Source organism: Pogoniulus pusillus, chromosome 8, assembly GCF_015220805.1.
Source record: "Pogoniulus pusillus isolate bPogPus1 chromosome 8, bPogPus1.pri, whole genome shotgun sequence".
Taxonomy (NCBI): domain Eukaryota; kingdom Metazoa; phylum Chordata; class Aves; order Piciformes; family Lybiidae; genus Pogoniulus; species Pogoniulus pusillus.
The window spans coordinates 9,192,328-9,206,655 of NC_087271.1; the positions used below are offsets into that span (position 1 = coordinate 9,192,328).

General features: G+C 42.7%; 1 protein-coding gene across 5 annotated transcripts in view; it reads left to right on the plus strand.

Annotated features, from left to right (window-relative positions):
• Positions 1 to 14,328, plus strand: part of KCNT2 (potassium sodium-activated channel subfamily T member 2) — a 179,593-nt gene that overhangs the window by 108,435 nt on the left and 56,830 nt on the right. For all 5 annotated transcript variants that reach the window (XM_064147153.1, XM_064147158.1, XM_064147155.1 and 2 more), the window contains exon 14: positions 5,680 to 5,788. In XM_064147153.1, coding sequence (XP_064003223.1) covers positions 5,680 to 5,788 — 109 coding nt within the window. The remainder of the gene's footprint in view (positions 1 to 5,679; positions 5,789 to 14,328) is intronic.

The following is a 14,328-nucleotide window of genomic DNA, read 5'->3' on the forward strand; positions in this document are numbered from 1 at the left end:
ACCACCAACCTGGGCAGCCCATTCCAATGCCAATCACTCTCTCTATGAAGAACTTCCTCCTAATATCCAACCTATACCTACCCTGGCACAACTTGAGACTGTCCCCCCTTGTTCTATTGCTGGTTGCCTGGGAGAAGAGGCCACCCCCCACCTGGCTACAATGTCCCTTCAGGTAGTTGTAGACAGTAATAAAGTCACCCCTGAGCCTCCTCTTCTCCAGGTTAAACACTCCCAGCTGCCTCAGCCTCTCCTCATAGGGTTTGTGTTCCAGGCCACTCACCAGCTTTGTTGCCCTTCTCTGGACATGTTCCATCACCTCAACATCTTTCTTGAATTGAGGGGCCCAGAACTGGACACAGGACTCAAGAGAGAAGCATAGGATTTTTTTTCCCAGTTACCTGTGTTTATATTATGTACATATATACCTCCTTTTTGCTGGGAAGTGTGAACATTTTTCTCTAAAAGAACACTCAGGCATTGGAACAGGCTGCCCGGGAGGTGGTTTGAGTCACTGTCCTTTGATGTATTTTATGGTCGTTTAGACGTGGCACTTAGCGATATGGTTTAGTAGTGAACTTGTCAGAGTAGGGTTAATGATTCACAGGATATTAGGAGTTGGAAGAGACCTCCATAGATCATCGAGACCTCCATAGATCATCAAGTCCAACCCTTCTGCCAGAGCAGGACCACAGAATCTAGCTCAGGTTGTGCAGGAATGCATCCAGATAGGTCTTGAAAGTCTCCAGAGCAGGAGACTCCACAACCTCTCTGTGCAGCCTGTTCCAGTGCTCTGTGACCCTTACAGAAGAGTTCTTCCTCATGTTGAAGTGGAACTTTCTGTGTCATAGTTCGTATCCATTACCTCTTGTCCTATCACGGCATAACTGAGAAGAGTTTGTCCCCTCTCTCATGACCTCCAGCCCTCATATATTGATAACTATTCATTAGATCCCCTCTAAGTATTCTCTTCATCAGCCCAAAAATCCCCAGGTCCCTCAGCCTCTCCTCATAGGGCACTGCTCCAGCCCCTTAATCAGCTTTGTAGCCCTCCATTGGACACTTTCAAGTTGCACCTGATGATCTCAAGAATCTTTTCCAACCTGAATGATTCTATGATTCTATGTATGAACATGGAAATGAGAATAATGTCTGAGAGATAGCATTCATGTGCCTAGAGCAATAGCTCCCAGATCATCCTGTTAGTAACAAAAATATGACAGAATGTATTTTGTCATCCACAAAAGGTCTTCCCCTTATGACTCCATTCATATATTTCTAGTAGAAAAAGTACTTGTTAGTGCCTCAATTGACATTAAAATAACATGGTTTGAAAATGTCAATTGCACTCTATTCCTGGCAGAGTTTCTCCCTTGTGTTCACGAGTCTGAAAGCTTTTCTTCTTGCTGGTGCTGCAAACACAATGAATCATTCTTTGTATTTTATCTTTCAGCACCGCTGATTTCATGACTAGGCAGTTCAACCCAAGTGCTGCTTCCTACTTGCAGCTCTCAAGTATTCCCTTTTAGCATAGAATCAGTCAGGGATGGAAGGGACCACAAGGATCTTCTAGTTCCAACCCCCCTGCCATGGGCAGGGACACATCTTACATCAATTTAGCATCTCACCCCAAAATTTAGCATCTCACCTCAATTTACATCTTGCCTCCATTTTACATCTCACTCCAAAATTTAGCATCCTGTCTCCACTTGATATCTACCCCAAAATTTAGCATCCCACCCCAAAATTTAGCATCTCACCTCAATTTACATCTTGCCTCCATTTTACATCTCACTCCAAAATTTAGCATCCTGTATCCACTTGATATCTACCCCAAAATTTAGCATCCCACCCCAAAATTTAGCATCTTATCTCCATTTTAGATCTTACCCCAATTTAGCATCTTACCCCAAAATTTAGCATTCCACCCCAAAATTCTGCATCTTATCTGCATTTTATCTTACCCCAGTTTAGCATCTCACCCCAAAATTTAGCATCCCACCCCAAAATTCAGTGTCTTATCTCCATTTTATCTTACCTCAGTTTAGCATCTTGCCCCAAAATTTAGCATCCCCCCCAAAATTTAGTGTCTTATCTCCATTTTATCTTACCCCAAAATTTAGCATCCCATCCCAAAATTTAGCATCCTACTTCAATTTCCATCTTATCTCCATTTTAAATCTTACCCCCAAATTTAGCATCTCACCTCGAAATTTAGCATCTTATCTCCAATTTATCTCACCCCAAAATTTAGCATCCTACTTCAATTTCCATCTTATCTCCATTTGATATCTTACCCCCAAATTTAGCATCTCACCTCGAAATTTAGCATCTTATCTCCAATTTATCTCACCCCAAAATTTAGCATCCTACTTCAATTTCCATCTTATCTCCATTTGATATCTTACCCCCAAATTTAGCATTTCACCTTGAAATTTAGCATCTTATCTCCAATTTATCTCACCCCAAAATTTAGCATCCTACCCCAAAATTTAGCATCCTACTTCAATTTACATCTTATCTCCATTTTAAATCTTACCCCCAAATTTAGCATCTCACCCCAAAATTTAGCATCTAATTTCCACTTGATATCTCACCCCAAAATTTAGCATCCTACCCCAAAATTTAGCATCCTATCTCCATTTTATCTCTTACCCCCAAATTTAGCATCTCACCCTGAAATTTAGCATCTTATCTCCATTTTCTCACCCCAAAATTTAGCATCCTACCCCAAAATTTAGCATCCTACTTCAATTTACACCTTATCTCCATTTGATATCTCACCCCAAAATTTAGCATCCCCCTGAAATTTAGCATCTTATCTCCATTTTAGATCTTACCCCAAAATTTAGCATCTCACCCCAAGATTTAACATCCTACTTCAATTTACACCTTATCTCCATTTGATATCTCACCCCAAAATTTAGCATCCCACCCTGCAATTTAGCATCCTATCTCCATTTTAGATCTTACCCCAATTTAGCATCTTACCCCAAAATTTAGCATCCCACCCCAAAATTTAGCATCCTACTTCAATTTACATCTTATCTCCACTTTATATCTTACCTCAGTTTAGCATCTTACCCCAAAATTTAGCATCCCACCCCAAAATTTTGCATCCTACTTCAATTTACATCTTATCTCCACTTTATATCTTCCCTCAGTTTAGCATCTCACCCCAAAATTTAGCATCCCACCCCAAAATTTTGCATCCTACTTCAATTTACATCTTACCTCCATTTTGTATCTTACCTCAATTTAGCATCCTACCCCAAAATTTTGCATCCTGCTTCAATTTACACGTTATCTCCATTTTATATCTTATCTCCATTTAGCATCTCACCCCAAAATTTAGCATCCCACCCCAAAATTTTGCATCCTGCTTCAATTTACATGTTATCTCCATTTTGTATCTTATCTCCATTTAGCATCTCACCCCAAAATTTATCATCCTATCTCCATTTATTTAGTTGTGTAATTCAAAACCCCCCATCTCCCTTGATGGCTGATATCTATTAACATTAGCCATACTTCATGAAATTCAGTCTGTGAATGTATTATCATGTAATTTACTATGGGAGAGCAGCACTCATCCTGCAGTTAACTTGCTCTTGACATGTGACAACAAATACAAAAGCCAACAGACTGGAGAATCTGTTGGAATCCTTTGGTCAGTAGCTGACTAAATCATGACATCAGTTATACAGATGTTACAGAAAGATGTAGATCTGATTTTAAGTGAACTGATATTTTTCAGGTTTATCTACTGTTTTAAGCTTGAATTCCTAATATCCTTCTTTAATGTAGAAGGACCTAGCTCAAACAACATTCTTCATCAGTTAGGCATGACTTATTGCTGCCATCTAAATTCTCACACAATTCCTCCTCATCCAGCCACCCCTTCCAAACACTTACAGAAAGGGAGAGGGACAGAATACCTTATTAGGAGAAGATCTGTGGAAACAAACTCTCTATTCTGCATTCATAAAATCATAGAATCAGTCAGGGTTGGATGGGACGGCAAAATCATTTAGTTCCAACTCCCCTGCCATGGGCAGGGACACCTTACACTAGATCAGGCTGGCCACAGCCTCATCCAGCCTGGCCTTAAACAGCTCCAGGGATGGGGCCTCAACCACATCCCTGGGCAATCCATTCCAGGGTCTCACAGATTTTACTAGGAACATAGGGAAATGGAGGTTGGAAGAAAGCTCAGAAGGTCTCTGGTCTGACAGGGGTCATTTATGCCCACAGACCACCCACACACACAGCCTAGGGCTTTGTCTGGGTTGTTGTGGAAAGTGTCCATGGGTGGAGGCAGCTTGGCCTTTCTGTGCAGCCTGTTTTTATCCAGCCTGAATCTCACTTTTCAACTTATATCATTGTCTCCTGCCTTCCAACTCTGCATCACTGTGCAGAGCCTGGCCCCTTCTGCTCAGCAACAGTCTTGTAGGTTACTCTCAGGTCTCCCTGAAGTCATCTCTTCTGCAGGTTGAACAAGCTCCAGTGCCTCAGCCCTTCCTTTAAAGGGCCTCTGCTTCTATGCCATGACCAGCTCAGTGGCCCTCTGCTGAACTCCTCCAGCTTACTCATCTGTGCTGTATTAAGGGCTGCAAACTAGGTGTTGTGTCTTGATTTGGTCTAGTTTGCGATGAGTAAAGGGGGATAATCTCTGCCTTCCATCACTGTGGTCCTACTGGAGCAGCCTAGGATGCTGTTAGCCTCCTCTGCAGCCAGCCCATGCTCAGGTTGCTCTCTGCCAAGAACCCCAGGCCTTTTCCAGCAGAGCTGCTGGCCAGGCAGTCAGCCCTCAGCCTGGGCATCCGCAGGTGGTTGCTCAGTCACAGAGGCATTGGGCCCTTGCTGAATTTTATTAGGTTCTTGTCAGCCCATTTCTCTGTCTCATCTTACCCTCAACATTTTTGACTGTTCTCTCTGGTTTGGTATTGTCTGCAAACCTGCCACTTGTGCATTCTCACCTCCTACCAAGTTATGAATAAAGGTGTTTAACAGAACAAGTTCTAGTGCAGATCCTTGTAATGTCCCACTTGCCCCAGGTCTCTTGAGTAGAGTAAGTGTCATTTACCACTGTCCTAAGACTGCAGTCATCTAGGCAGCATTTTACTCAGAGAGCTTTTCACTCCTATATGTGAAAGTGGAATGGCTCCCAGATCATCCTTTTGTTTGAAGATCGTTGAAAGTATTCCTTTTTCTGCCTTGGTTGGATATCTTCACCAGTTTCCACAATGTTTCTAAGAAAGCAACCATACAAGAGATTGGCCTGTTCCTTCTGCACCCATTTGGTCCTGTGGGCTCATGTGGGTTGAGTTAAGTTGGAGCTACTCCTGTCTAAAATCGTCCACTGCTGGTTGTTCTTCTGCTTGAAGCCTGCCTCAAGGCCTGATAGACCTGGTTGGTGAACAGTGAGGATGCCTCAGCTTGGTCTGTGTCTGCAGGATGACTGGATGTTTTTATGTATGAGTATACACATATGTCTTTTAAAATATGTGAGATACATAATATGTGATGCTGCTTATGTAAACATCCACACCAGCTGGTGTTAGATAGTCTTATAATGAGTTTCTTTCAAAGGATTCAGGATGATCAGAGCCTTTTATTCTGATGCAAAATGGTTGTTTATGTTTTATTCTCATCACCTCATACTCTTTATTCATACTCCAGGATCATCAAACCATTTTAAGAGCATGGGCAGTAAAAGACTTTGCTCCAAATTGCCCTTTGTATGTCCAGATACTAAAACCTGAGAACAAATTCCACATTAAGTTTGCAGGTAAGTGTAAGATTTCAGCTATTTGAAGCATATTTGTTAGTATTTGGCAGTTTGTTTCATAAAGAAAGCAAAATGAGATTCTCTAGGCATATTTACTGGTTGGAAGCATGTTAAGAGTGCAGCATGGGAAAGTAACTTGGGTTGTGTATATCCTATCAACAGTCAAATGTCATATTTTACAGTGAAGTCTTATTTATAAGCACTTTTAAGAATGATTTTTTGATCACAGGATGACAGGATGTTAGGGGTTGGAAGGGAGCCAAGGAGATCATCAAGTCCAACCCTCCTGCCAGAGCAGGACAATACTAATCTAACACAGATCACAGAGGAACACATCCAGACAGATAATGTTACGTAATACATAGAGTAGAATTAGTATATATATATATATATATACACACATATATAAAACCCACATCTTATTCCTTAATTACAGATGTAGCTTGCTGTATCCACGTCCTTCAATAACTTCTGGCTTACAAAACATACTGTTACTATGGGTCATATGAGATGATCTGCTCAGAAAGGGCCAAGTTTTACCCAAGAAACCGAAGCAGGCAGACTTCCCATGGGATTTTGGGAAGCACTTTGGAAAGAGACATTAGATCTATTTTCTCTACCCAGTAAAATGTGTCTCAGAAGCTGATATGAAATGCAAATAATGTTAAGAAACCCAAACAAATCTTCTATTTTAAGAAGAGATGAGAGTTCTTAATCTGCCATTGTTTCTCTGCACTATGTAGGTAGAGCTCTCTTCCTCTCTCTAAGCATACACACACATAGAGTGTACACACCAAGAATGGTGTGGTCAGCAGGAGCAGGGAGGTCATTCTGCCCCTGTACTCTGCACTGGTTAGACCACACCTTGAGTACTGTGTTCAGTTCTGGAGCCCCCAGTTTAGGAGAGACATTGAGATGCTTGAGCGTGTCCAGAGAAGGGCGACGAGGCTGGTGAGAGGCCTTGAGCACAGCTCTACGAGGAGAGGCTGAGAGAGCTGGGATTGTTTAGCCTGGAGAAGAGGAGGCTCAGGGGAGACCTTATTGCTGTCTGCAACTACCTGAGGGGTGGTTGTGGCCAGAAGGAGGTTGGTCTCTTCTCTCAGGTGGCCAGCACCAGAACGAGAGGACACAGCCTCAGGCTGCGCCAGGGGAAATTTAGGCTGGAGGTGAGGAGAAAGTTCTTCACTGAGAGAGTCATTGGACACTGGAATGGGCTGCCCAGGGAGGTGGTGGAGTCGCCGTCCCTGGGGCAGTTCAAGGCAAGGTTGGACGTGGCACTTGGTGCCATGGTCTAGCCTTGAGCTCTGTGGTAAAGGGTTGGACTTGATGATCTGTGAGGTCTCTTCCAACCCTGATGATACTGTGTGATACTGTGATACAGACAAAAACCACACAGATACTTTTATAATGAACTCATTTTGCCCATCTTTAGAAAAATATGGAGAATGACAGGGGTTGGAAGGACCTCTGGAAAGAGTGACCCCTGGAAAGACCTCTGCAAAGCTTTTCCTTTTTTAAATGTAAGCTTGAAAATTCAGTTTTCTCACAGGATATTCTAAGGCAGAAAAGGTTTGCTGATCCATACAAACTTTGACAGCAGAAAACATCTATGGAAAAAGCTTTAGTCACCTCCATCATGCCAGAATGTGGTGAAAAAGTCAATTGAAGTGCAGAACAATTCCAGAGCAAGAGTTAAAACTGTAATTTTCAAAGCTACTGAATTTACCACTGTGTTGGAAAGAAAGGGAAAAGCCATCAATAGCAGTTCTGAAGTTATAAAACTGTAATCTCAAGCTCTGAGATGGCACAGCAGGGAATAAAACTCCTGCTGTTACAAGAATGATGGTGCTTTTTCATCTGCCCCTTAAAATCGTACAGCACAGTCATTATCTCTTCTCCCTAGCCATGGCCACTTTTCTTTATTGGTAACTGTGTTAATTTGTTGTTCCTAATTGTATTTTTAAGAGAGCTTCATTATTCTTAATGGTTTGTCTCTGTAGGAGCTTACCTATAACCAGACTTGCAGGAACAGAGGTAACATGTTTATTTTCCTAGCTGTTCGAAGTTGCAGGTTGAGAATTTGGATCCTTTTGGGATTGTTTTGAAAAAGCAAACAGCAATCTTCCCCCCCTCCAGACACCACCTTCACCTAAGCTTAACCAAACTGGTATCTTACTGCTGTAGTTCCTCAAGGGCTTCAGAAGACCTTATGTATTCTGTGCTTCATTAGATCCCCTCTAAAATTAATTACAGCAGTACTTTATTTCAAGTCTAAGTATTTGTCTAGCACCTTAGATCCAAAAAAAATTTCACGTGAATCATAAGGGATCACTGCATCCATTTCTGCTGATTCTCTCTGCACAGCATTCAAGGCAGAGAACTGCAAACCATCCTTCAAGACCAATTTAATTCTGCTCTCATATAAAGCATGAGACATTCAAATTCAGTTCTACGCTCGGCAAGGTTGTGAGCATGGTCTAAACGTCCCCGCTGGATGCTTACCTACTGCAAATGGTTAGGCTACTGCTAAGAGTCATGCAAACAACATTTTCCTAAGAGGATTCTGCTGGGGTTATTAATCTCATTCAACTCTTTTTCATTGTGAAATATGTCCCCTGTCCAGTGGAGGCTGCAGACTATAGCCCTGTCCAGAGTGCTTGTGAATAAAATTTGTCATAAGCACAAGGGGCATTTCTCCAAGGGCTTTTCCTATTGTGATTCAGGACTGCTTCATTTTACTGCCTTAATGCAAACCCTTCTGTTAAAATTGATACTGCTTTAAAAAAAAAGTCTCATTGATTCTAGAGGCTTCCCCAAAACAATCTTGTGCATTTTTATGAACCTGAAATATTTTATATCTTTTATATATGCTCTATGTTTCCCCACCCTGTCATTCCACACAGGTTTAGAGACTGGAAGTGTCAAAAAGAAAGTTTCTGAGTTTAGAAAATATACAACCAAAGATTTCCAAAGAGTCCTTCTAACAGAAGTCTAACTACATTGCAAACGTGTAAAACAGTAGAATTCCAGTTTCACAGTATCACAGTATTATTAGGATTGGAAGAGACCTCACAGATCATCAAGTCCAACCCTTTACCACAGAGCTCAAGGCTAGACCATGGCACCAAGTGCCACGTCCAATCCTGCCTTCAACAGCTCCAGGGATGGCGACTCCACCACCTCCTGGGCAGCCCATTCCAGTGTCCAATGACTCAGTGAAGAACTTTCTCCTCACCTCCAGCCTAAATTTCCCCTGGCGCAGCCTGAGGCTGTGTCCTCTCGTTCTGGTGCTGGCCACCTGAGAGAAGAGAGCAACCTCCTCCTGGCCACAACCACCCCTCAGGTAGTTGTAGACAGCAATAAGGTCACCTCTGAGCCTCCTCTTCTCCAGGCTAACCAATCCCAGCTCCCTCAGCCTCTCCTCGTAGGGCTGTGCTCAAGGCCTCTCCCCAGCCTCGTCGCCCTTCTCTGGACACGCTCAAGCATCTCAATGTCCCTCCTAAACTGGGGGGCCCAGAACTGAACACAGTACTCAAGGTGTGGTCTAACCAGTGCAGAGTACAGGGGCAGAATGACCTCCCTGCTCCTGCTGACCACACCATTCCTGATGCAGGCCAGGATGCCACTGGCTCTCTTGGCCACCTGGGCACACTGCTGGCTCATGTTCAGGCAGGTATCAGTCAGTACCCCCAGATCCCTCTTCTGTTTGGCTGCTCTCCAGCCACTCCGACCCCAGCTTGTATCTCAGGCACTTATGCTGACTGCATGAGACAGTTCTTTTTTCTTAACCTCCCTCCTTTTCCTTCCTTCCTACAAAAGGTCATGTCCCCTCAAAGCATCCATCTGACCTTGTATTTCAGCACCAACATGAATCAAAGGGGAGATTGGCCACAACAGAGCAGTGTATTTCTCTAATTCAGGGACTGGAGTAAATTGCATATTTTCTGAGTCGAGCTTCTACCTTTTATACATTTCCTAGAAAAGGAACTAATTGCCTTTACTTTGAATATTCTGAAATTGTCATTAATCACAGTTCCAGGAGCTGGAGATAAATTCTGACGTTTTTCCCATTTATTCAAAATGCATCAGTGAATTAGCACAGCTTGGTGAAGTCTGACATTAAACCTGCAGTACTTTATTTCATAGAATTACAGAATTAACCAGGTTGGAAGAGACCTCCAAGATCAGCCAGTCCAACCTAGCACCCAGCCCTATCCAGTCAACTAGACCATGGCACTAAGTGCCTCATCCAGGCTTCTCTTCAACACCTCCAGGGATGGTGACTCCACCACCTCCCTGGCAGCCCATTCCAATGCCAATCACTCTCTCTGTGAAGAACTTCCTCCTAACATCCAGCCTATACCTTCCCCTGGCACAACTTGAGACTGTGTCCCCTTGTTCCATTGCTGGCTGCCTGGGAGAAGAGACCAACTCCCACCTGGCTACAGCCTCCTTTCAGGTAGTTGTAGACAGCAATGAGGTCCCCCCTGAGCCTCCTCTTCTCCAGGCTAAACACCCCCTGAGCTGAGCTCAGCTCCCTCAGTCTCTCCTCATAGGGTTTGTGTTCCAGGCCCCTCACCAGCTTTGTCTCCCTTCTCTGAATACATTCCAACACCTCAACATCTCTCTTGAATTGAGGAGCCCAGAACTGAAATGATTTGAAACAAACATAGTCCAGATTCACCAGAATGGATATTCAATGCATCTGGTGATGGATCTGTCCAATTATGGGTTAAAAAAAATAACCCAGAGGGAATGGGTGGACATTTTTCTCCATCTGGTCTGGTAGTGGTCATGTTAATTTACCTAAATGACAAAAGTAAGGTTTTTCAGACTAATTGTATCTAATCAAGGACATTGTTACCACATGGTTGATGCTGCAGGCATAAATCAGTGGTTCAGGTGTGTTTTATTTTCAAGACCATTGCAGAAATCCTAACTTGCCACCGCTGCACTACCACATCTATTTGAGACAGACTTAGCAACAAATTTCCTGGCAGAATATATTTTCAACAGAAGCTACAGCTCTGGAAAATTCTAAATGGAGTATTTCTTCAGTTTAAATGAAATAAGATGATTTCTGTTTGGTAAAGTGATTCAACATATTTAATATTCAGATCAAGATCAACTGCAGTTTCCTCTGGACACTGAATGAGTAATTTCCTCATCCTAGTACCTGCTTTCATGGGCCCTGAGTCACGTCCCAGACCTGAGGAGTTGGGAGAGTCATCACTTAGCTTCCTCCCTACTTACTTTCAAAGACAAAGCATCAGATGAAGTTCTGTGCAACCCTCACCACAGCTCCACAATAAGAATCTTGAACGCAGATATAAACCCCAGTAGCATTACAGGAAAGCTGTAATCTGTCAAATAACAAATGAACAAGTTGGTTTTGACCTGATCTCTGTCTACACAAGAAATTAACTCCTGCCCAGGGGCAAAACCTGTAATACCTCACCTCCTGTCATGGTAATTAGACTGCTAAAGAATATTTAACCTGATGTTATCAAAGTACCTCTGAAAATTCAAAAGCTTCAAAACCCTTCTGAAGTAGGTAGGGTGTTATTTTCACAGGTTTTGTTTTTTTGTTACAGATGCATAATATGGCATGAAGGGCATAAATAGCTCACATGTCAGAGTGGAAAGGAGGAGTGGGAATTACCCTGCAAATCCCAGCTCCATGTAAAAACATTTGACAAGATGATGCAAACCTCTTATGCATACTAGATTGAGATGAGTGCTGTAGAACAGCAGCCTGTTTGCTGTATGCTGTTAACATGAACTTGCACTCAGCACTGATTAGGCCACATCTTGAGTACTGTGGCCAGTTCTGGGCCACTCAATTTAAGAGAGATGTTGAGATGCTTGAGTATGTCCAGAGAAGGGCACCAAGGCTGGTGAGGGGACTGGAGCACAGCTCTATGAGGAGAGGCTGAGGGAGCTGGGGATGTTCAGCCTGGGGAAGGGGAGATTCAGGGGAGACCTTACTGCTCTCTACAACTACCTGAAAGGAGGCTGTACCCAGGCAGGAGTTGGTCTCTTCTCCCAGGCAACCAGTGACAGAACAAGAGGACACAGTCTCAAGCTGCGCCAGAGCAGGTTTAGGCTGCATGTTAGGTAGAAGATCTTCACAGAAAGAGTGATTGGCATTGGAATGGGCTGCCCAGGGAAGTAATGGAGTCACCATCCCTGGAAGTGGAGACTGGATGAGGCACTTAGTCCAATGGTTTTGTTAATTAGAAGGTGTTAGGTGACAGGTTGGACTCGATGATCTCAAAGGTATCATGGAATCATAGAATCAACCAGGTTGGAAGAAACCTCCAAGATCATCCAGTCCAACCTAGCACCCAGCCCTATCCAGTCATCTAGACCTGGTTAATTCTGTGATTCCTTATGTAAAATCCTTCCCAAAAGTTGACCATACATGTTAGAGAGTATAGAACATATGGAGGAGTTAAGTCTTGAGACAGACTTTTCATTTGCATCGTGCCACTCACGATTTACTCATTTTCATTATACATATTTAGGTCAGCATGGACAGTTTTTGTCATAGGCTGCTTACCATAGCAAAAATTACTATACCAAACAAGTTTTTGTTCAATTGCAAGATCTGAAATTATAGATGATTAAGTAATTTTCCTGTCCATTTTTTCCCTTGCTCCCATTTTAACTCTACTGTAACATTCTAAATAAATACAAGGAAAAGTTACTTGGTGAAATCTTATCCAGATTCACAAATATGGAGAATCTGCATTCCTTCAATAGCAGGAAGTCAATATTCACTTTCATTAATCTTTGCCCTCTAACTAATGGTGATGGAATGCAGCTATTCCATCCAAGTAGCAGACAATGCTTCACTGTCTCCAGATCTCTAGTTTAAAGTCCAAATAGATTTATTAGTGGCACATGATCAGCTAAAAGAACACATTTCTGCCTGAAATATTTTCTGCAGGAAATATTTAATTGCTATAACTGAAGTATATTTAGGAGAGAAAAAAAAAGAAAATCTCGTTTTGTTCTATATTCAACAGTGTCTTTATATAACTAAATTAATTCATTCCCTGTGACATTTAAATAGGCTTTGATCTTCACAAAACGAGAGAATTAATTTCTCCTTTCAGTAGTGAATGATTCTGGTGTTGAAAAGCCTTTGGAAATTTCAAGAAGGGGAGTAGAGAAAGCGTACAAAGTATGCCCTCACTTTTCAGTAAGGGGCATGCTTATGGCTCTATTATAAATTCAGCTTAGATAGTAGCTTAGTTAGAAAGGTGATGTAGTTCTAAGGATTTCAAGGGTACATTGGTGCAACTGAAAGCAGAGGTATTTAGTTCAGATCTTATTACTGTCTACAACTACCTGAAGGGGCATTGTAGCCAGGTGGGGGGTGGCCTCTTCTCCCAGGCAACCAGCAATAGAACAAGGGGACACAGTCTCAAGTTGTGCCAGGGGAGGTATAGGCTGGATATTAGGAAGTAGTTCTTCACAGAGAGAGTGATTTCCCATTGGAATGGGCTGCCCAGGGAGGTGGTGGAGGCACCGTCCCTGGGGGTCTTCAAGAAAAGCCTGGATGAGGCACTTAGTGCCATGGTCTAGTTGACTGGCTAGGGCTGGGTGCTAGGTTGGACTGGATGATCTTGGAGGTCTCTTCCAACCTGGTTGATTCTATGATTCTATGATTCTCTGATCTAGGTGGGGAGATGATTTGTTTAGCAATTTCCACATTCCTTGTGTTCTGAGCATTGGCTGTACTGCTGGCATTCGCACCTGAAGCAAACTCTGCTCCCATTAAATGTAATGTAGACTAAATCAGAAGTTAAATTCAGAAGAAAAACCCCAATTAGTCTGCACTAAATGCCTTCATGGCCTTAGAAAACCTTTATGATTCTTCACTGACAAGAAGTTTGTTAAGTTGTAAGTTTTGTGCTTATCTCTTCCTATATCCATTTTAATACCCTTTAATGTCATTCACTTACACCTGAGAATAATTTCTATTTCCTTTTCATGTCATGACCAGCACTGCACCATGTCCTGAGTTTTAAGCACTGGCCATACTCATACAATACTGGAGGCATGTGCAGAAAATGTGGCAGTTTTCAGTATAAGCCAATACAGAGGAGTAGGTGGAACACCTCTGCTGCGTTCTCTTATCGCTCTTAGAATCATAAAATTGTTAAGGTCGGACAAGACCTTTAAGATTGTCAAGTCCAGCTGTGAACCAAACACCTCCACGGCCATTAAACCATGTCCCCAAGTGCATGTCTACATGTTTTTTTGAGCACCTTCAAAGATGGTGACTCCACCATCTCCCTGGGCAGCATGTTCCAATGCCTGACCACTCCTTCAGTAAAGAAATGTCTCCTAATATCCAATCTAAACCTATCCTGGCATAACTGGAGGCCTTTTCCTCCTATCCTATCACTTGGTACTTGGGAGAAGCAATCTACACCTACCTCACTACAGCCTCCTTTCATGTAGTTGTAGAGAGCAATGAGGTCTCAACCCTCAGCTTCCTCTTTTCCAGACTAAACAATCCCAGTTTG